The sequence below is a fragment of the Somniosus microcephalus genome, chromosome 11 (assembly GCF_052327205.1).
Source record: "Somniosus microcephalus isolate GS21.2 chromosome 11, FLI_Smic_1.0, whole genome shotgun sequence".
In the NCBI taxonomy this organism is placed as follows: Eukaryota; Metazoa; Chordata; class Chondrichthyes; order Squaliformes; family Somniosidae; genus Somniosus; species Somniosus microcephalus.
The window spans coordinates 1,811,688-1,818,604 of record NC_140997.1 but is presented as its reverse complement, the minus strand read 5'-3'; the positions used below and the strand labels follow the sequence as shown (position 1 = coordinate 1,818,604).

General features: G+C 50.0%; 1 protein-coding gene across 2 annotated transcripts in view; it reads left to right on the top strand.

Annotated features, from left to right (window-relative positions):
• The first annotated feature begins 2,215 nt into the window (after nucleotides 1–2,215).
• Nucleotides 2,216–6,917, top strand: part of top3a (DNA topoisomerase III alpha) — a 37,008-nt gene continuing 32,306 nt past the window's right edge. Inside the window, exons 1-3 of one of the 2 annotated variants that reach the window (XM_086000027.1) lie at nucleotides 2,216–2,475; nucleotides 3,916–3,975; nucleotides 6,460–6,533. In XM_086000027.1, coding sequence (XP_085856153.1) covers nucleotides 2,338–2,475; nucleotides 3,916–3,975; nucleotides 6,460–6,533 — 272 coding nt within the window. In that variant the 5' untranslated portion in view covers nucleotides 2,216–2,337. Of the gene's footprint in view, nucleotides 2,476–2,503; nucleotides 3,249–3,915; nucleotides 3,976–6,459; nucleotides 6,534–6,917 lie in introns of those variants that run through there. The other variant, XM_086000028.1, reaches the window with a different exon arrangement.

The following is a 6,917-nucleotide window of genomic DNA, read 5'->3' as shown; positions in this document are numbered from 1 at the left end:
TGTTTGGGGGCCTACAGTAGACTCCCAGCAAAGTGCTTGCCCCCTTTTTGTTTTTAAGTTCTACCCATATGGCCTCATTAGAGAAACCTGCTAAGATATCATCCCTCCTTACAGCAGTAATTGACTCCTTGATTAATATTGCGACACCCCCTCCTCTTTTACATCCCCCTCTGTCTCGCCTGAAGATTCTATACCCCGGAATATTGAGCTGCCAGTCCTGCCCCTCCCTCAACCATGTCTCTGTGATAGTAATAATATCATACTCCCATGTGTTCATCAACACCTTCAATTCATCTGCCTTACTCGTAAGACTCCTTGCATTAAAGTAAATGCCATACAGCCTTGCCATACTCCCTTGTGCTGTTACATATTTGCTCTGCCTTCCAGGCTGACTTGTTTTTTCCTCTATATTTGGCTGTGCATCACGCCCTACTATAGCTCCACTCCGTATCCCATCCCCCTGCCAAGTTAGTTTAAACCCCCCCCAACAGTACTAGCAAACCTCCCCACAAGGATGTTGGTCCCGTTCCGGTTCAGGTACAACCCATCCGACTTGTACAGGTCCCACCTTCCCCAGAAGCAGACCCAGTGATCCAGGAAACTAAAGCCCTCCCTCCTGCACCAACTCTTTAGCCACACATTCATCTGCTCTATCCTCCTATTCCTATACTCACTAGCACGTGGCACCGGGAGTAATCCAGAGATTACAACCTTTGAGGTCCTGCTCTTTAATCTGCTACCTAGCTCCCTAAATTCTTGTTGCAGGACCTCATCCCTCTTCCTACCCATGTCATTGGTCCCAATGTGAACCACGACCTCTGACTGTTCGCCCTCCCTCTTCAGAATGCCCTGCAGCCGTTCAGTGACATCCTTGACCCTGGCACCAGGGAGGCAACATACCATCCTGGAGTCACGTCTGCAGCGTTTGCACTGGTCTTTTTTTCTATTTTGTTTATGTGACACGGGCTGCAAACCCACTTAAACATGTGGAGGATCGAGTTGTGTAAGGAAGTTATGATGAATCTTCATAAAACACTGGTTCGGCCTCAACTGAAGTATCGTGTCCAATTCTGGGCACCGCACTTTAGGAAAGATGTGAAGGCCTTAGAGAGGGTGCAGGAAAGATTTACGAGACTTGTTCCAGGGATGAGGGACTTCAGTTATGTGGATAGACTAGAGAAGCTGGGGTTGTTCTCCTGAGAGCAGAGAAAGTTGAGAGGAGATTTGATAGAGGTGTTCAAAATCATGAGGGGTCTGGACAGAGTAGAGAGAAACTGTTCCCATTGGCAGAAGGGTCGAGAGCCAGAGGACACAGATTCAAGGTGATTGGCAAAAGAACCAAAGGCGACATTAAAAAAAACATTTTTTACGCAGCGAGTGGTTAAGTTCTGGAATGCACTGCCTGAAAGGGTGGTGGAGGCAGATTCAATCACAGCATAAGAGATTAGCGTGTAAAATTAAGGCACATGGGATTGGGGGCAAGGTACTGACTTGGATAGAGAACTGGTTGGCAGACAGAAAGCAAAGAGTTGGAATAAATGGGTCTTTTTCCGAGTGGCAGGCAGTGACTAGTGGGGTACCGCAGGGATCGGTCCTTGGACCCCAGCTATTCACAATATATATTAATGATCTAGACAAGGGAATGTCGGGGAGTCCAGAACCAGGGGCCACAGTCTAAGGATAAGGGGTAAGCCATTTAGGACAGAGATGAGGAGGAATTTCTTCACTCAGCGAGTGGTGAACCTGTGGAATTCTCTGCCACAGAGGGCGGTGGAGGCCAATTCATTAAATATATTCAAGAAGGAGTTGGATATATTTCTTAAGGCTAAAGGGATCAAGGGATATGGGGAGAAGGCAGGGACCGGGTACTGAACTTGGATGATCAGCCATGATCGCATTGAATGGCGGAGCAGGCTCGAGGGGCCGAATGGCCTACTCCTGCTCCTATCTTCTATGTTTCTATGTTCAAAAGGGAGTTGGATAAGTACCTGAAGGAAAAAAAATTGCATGGCTACAGGGAAAGGGTGGGGGAGTGGGACTAGCTGAAGTGTTCTTGCAGAGAGCTGGACGTCCTCCTCCTGTGCTGTAACCACTCTATGATCCTATGTACAGGTCCCAGAGTTAAGCTGCAGATGAGCAGCTGTCAATCACAGTGATTGACAGCGGCGGGTACCCGGAGCTGGTTGCTAGGCGACCGGCCGTGGCTGGGCTGCCTGGAGTGCCGGCAGGGGCGCATGCGCAATCCCGGCGCGGGCTGAGGCGGCGCCATGGCGACAAGGCCCAGGCCTGGGGCTCGGGCTGGGTCCCGGCCCGGCTTCCGCTCCCGCTGAGCCCGCCATGATCTCGGCGCTGAGCCGGATGATGAGCAGCGCGATGGGCCGGCGGCTGCAGGCCCGCCAGGTGCTGTGTGTGGCCGAGAAGAACGACGCGGCCAAAAGCATCGCCGACATCATGGCGGGCGGCCGCTTCCGGAGGGTAAGAGCCGGGAACCCGGACACCGCGACACCCGGGGCCGGGGTTTGGAGCCACAAGCTGCTGCTCACCGAGTCAGACAGGATACAGGGACTCGAGGCCCGGCATCCTGCAGTGAGAGTCCAGGCTGTTCAACCATGGCGATCATCACAGCGGAGCCCAGTCTCTCCTCGCCCAGTAACCACACAGCATGATGGCAATCAGGGGCATGGCTTCTGGATTGTCCTCCTTCCTACCCACTGCTGCTTTCCTGAAACATAGAAGATAGGAGCAGGAGTAGGCCATTCGGCCCCTCGAGCCTGTTCTGCCATTCAATGAGATCATGGCAGATCATCCATATTCAGTACCCTGTTCCTGCCTTCTCTCCATATCCCTTGATCCCTTTAGCCTTAAGAAATATATCTAACTCCTTCTTGAATATATTTAATGAATTGGCCTCTACTGCCTTCTGTGGTAGAGAATTCCACAGGTTCACCACTCTGGGTGAAGAAATTCCTCCTCATCTCAGTCCTAAATGGCTTACCGCTTATCCTTAGATGGTGACCCCTGGTTCTGGATTCCCCGGCCATCGGGAACATCCTTCCTGCATCTAGTCTGTCTAGTCCTGTTAGAATTTTATAAGTTTCGATGAGATCCCCTCTCATTCTTCTAAACTCCAGCGAATACAGGCCCAATCGACCCAATCTCTCCTCATACGTCATTCCTGCCATTCCAGGTATCAGCCTGGTGAATCTTCGCTGCACTCCTTCCATGGCAAGAACATCCTTCCTCATAAGGTGACCAAAACTGCACACAATACTCAAGATGTGGTCTCACCAAGGCCCTGTACAACTGCAGCAAGACATCCTTGTTCCTGTACTCAAACCCTCTCGCTACGAAGGCCAACATACCATTTACCTTCTTAACTGCCTGCTGCACCTGCATGCTTACCTTCAGCGACTGGTGCACAAGGACACCCAGGTCTCGTTGCACTTCCCCTTCTCCCAATCTATTGCCATTCAGATAATAATCTGCCTTCCACCAAAGTGGATAACTTTGTCAAGACTGAAAAAACACAGGAAATGAAATAGGTTAAAAGGCCAGGCTGGGAGAGAGCAAAAGAGAAGTGAAGAGACATTAAGAGGTATTCAAAACGAGACGAGATGGTGATAGGACTATTTATAGAACAGAGGTCTTCTCTCCCAGCCTGGCCTTTTAATCTATTTCATTTCCTGTGCTTTTTCAGTCTTGGCAAAGGGTTTTGACTCGAAACGTTGACTCTATTTTCTCTCCACGGATGCTGCCTGGCCTGCTGAGTTTTTCCAGCATTTTCTGTTGTTATTTCGGATTTCCAGCATCTGCAGTATTTTGCTATCGTACTGTGATTTGATAGTTTGGTTTAGTTAAGTTTTACTTACTTTCCAAACACCCTGTCTCAATAACCTTCCTGTTTGCTTCAATTAGAGAGAAGGACTTTCAAGATTCAACAAGATCTATGAATACGAGTCTAATATGTTTGGTCAGGTATGTCTTCATATTCATAATTTTTTTGAAAAAAAACCTCTTGCTGAATTATTTTTTGTCTCATCTCTTTTCTCACTGCGACACCCGTGCTGAGAGGGAGAGTCTGCGTGACTGCTCACAGGCCTCTGCCAGACGTGTCTACAATCAGACGCTAAGAGGGGTCACAAGGGTGACTGGGGCAGTGAATTACACCAACTAGTTTTTCCTCCCCCTTCCTAAGCTGCTCTTGATGGCGGAGCTGGGGTTCGTGCTACCTATGTGTTGAGTGTCGAACAGGCTGTGTCACTATGCTGCTCCCATCTGAGTGTAGTAATCGTCTGAAAATGCTGAGAGACGAGACGCAGGTGTGATTTTGGAATGATTCCTGGGATGAGAGAGCTGTCCTATGAGGAGAGATTGTGTAGAATGGGCCGATACTCTCTGGAGTTTAGAAGAATGAGAGGTGATCTCATTGAAACATACAAGATTCTGAAGGGGATTGACAGGGTAGATGCTGAGAGGTTGTTTCCCCTGGCTGGAATGTCTAGAACTAGGGGGCATAGTCTCAGGATAAGGGAAATCAAGGGATGTGGAGATCGGGCGGGAAAGTGGAGTTGAGGTTGATGATCAGCCATGATCTTATTGACTGGCGGAGCGGGCTCGAGGGGTCGAATGGCGGAGCGGGCTCGAGGGGTCGTATGGCGGAGAAGGGTCGAATGGCAGAGCGGGCTCGAGGGGTCGTATGGCGGAGAAGGGTCGAATGGCAGAGCGGGCTCGAGGGGTCGTATGGTGGAGAAGGGTCGAATGGCAGAGCGGGCTCGAGGGGTCGTATGGCGGAGAAGGGTCGAATGGCAGAGCGGGCTCGAGGGGTCGTATGGCGGAGAAGGGTCGAATGGCAGAGCGGGCTCGGGGTCGTATGGCGGAGAAGGGTCGAATGGCAGAGCGGGCTCGAGGGGTCGTATGGCGGAGCAGGCTCGAGGGGTTGTATGGCGGAGCAGGCTCGAGGGGTCGTATGGCGGAGCAGGCTCGAGGGGTCGTATGGCGGAGCACGCTCGAGGGGTCGTATGGCGGAGCAGGCTTGAGGGGTCGTATGGCAGAGAAGGGTTGAATGGCAGAGCAGGCTCGAGGGGTCGTATGGCGGAGCAGGCTCGAGGGGTCGTATGGCGGAGCAGGCTCGAGGGGTCGTATGGCGGAGCAGGCTCGAGGGGTCGTATGGCAGAGAAGGGTTGAATGGCGGAGCAGGCTCGAGGGGTCGTATGGCAGAGAAGGGTTGAATGGCGGAGCAGGCTCGAGGGGTCGTATGGCAGAGAAGGGTTGAATGGCAGAGCAGGCTCGAGGGGTCGTATGGCGGAGCAGGCTCGAGGGGTCGTATGGCGGAGCAGGCTCGAGGGGTCGTATGGCGGAGCAGGCTCGAGGGGTCGTATGGCGGAGCAGGCTCGAGGGGTCGTATGGCAGAGAAGGGTTGAATGGCGGAGCAGGCTCGAGGGGTCGTATGGCAGAGAAGGGTTGAATGGCAGAGCAGGCTCGAGGGGTCGTATGGCGGAGCAGGCTCGAGGGGTCGTATGGCGGAGCAGGCTCGAGGGGTCGTATGGCGGAGAAGGGTTGAATGGCAGAGCGGGCTCGAGGGGCCAAATGGCCGACTCCTCTTATTTCTTATGTTCTTATAAATGCGAAAGTCCTGGCGTTGCGGTCAGTCATTCACTGCTACGTCACAGGTTGCGCTGTGGAACTCCCCAGAGCCGGCAATGAATTGATATCAGATATAAGGGCGGAAACTTCCCCTTTTATACTGGAATATCACTGTTTAAACCCCCCCCCCCCCCAGCCCCCCCAAAAGGTTAAGCCTTGTTGAAAGAGATGTAACTGGGTTTTTAACGGGGCATATTGACTGTTGAACAACCAGTCTGGCCCTGAAAAACTAATTTTATATTTGTGGAATGTCCAATTTTTCCATTATTAATATAAATAAAAATTACAGAATTTTTTTTTTAAAGCTTATGATATTTCAACTTCTGCCTTAATCCCATGTGTCTGTCCCAATCTTTATTTCACACTCTCAAATTTATAAAAAGTAAATTAGAATCTGCATTTTACTTCCTGGTTTGCTGTCTGAGAATTCTTCAACGTGATTGGCTGCTTAGCAAGCTTGCGTTTTGGATGCTGGCGATTCGCTTGATTTAATGCCAGATTTAAACAAAGGTCAGGAGAGCTGAAATCGACGCCACAGAGGTTGCGAGAACTTTGTGGGCAACTTTCTTCGAGGTCACTTCGTCGCTGACCGCAAATTACGGGCCATGGTATTAAATGGAGAGGGTCCTTTGTCAGGGAAAGTGTTGAAAATATATTTTCTTGCTATGCCCCTGTGCAAGGGTGTGAGAGAATAAGAACTAAAAATGGAAACACAAAAACGTATGTAATGTAAAGTTTACTTTGCTGCAAGTAATGTTTGTTTGAGCTCACTCGTTTTTCTCTTTCTCTCCCTCTCTCGCCACAATAACCCTGCAGAATGTTGCTGTAGTGATGACCTCTGTCTCAGGTCACCTCCTCGGGTTAGAATTCAAATCACCCTATCAGAAATGGTAAGCTTTTATTTCAATATCAATCCCATTTCAGAAGCATAAGGTTGGGATTATTTGCAGCAACAATTTTTGGATCTTACGGTTTGATTTTTAATCACCAAAAAACCTGTTGTTGAAACTGCGATAGTTCAGAATACTACAGGTGAAGGAGAAAGTACTATTATTGCAAAATCGAGCGGTATATATTTATAAAAGAAACTTTTCCGTGACTTAAAGCCTAGCTGGGAGACGTGTGTTAGAGGCAGGGAATGGAACACTTTTCATCAGTGCCAACATCAAACACTTGGGTGTACGGTATAGCATGGGGAGACATAGAGTAAAGCTCCTCCACTCTGCTTCAACGTTGCACCTCAGCTGCTATTTCATTGAAGCACCCCACTGGAC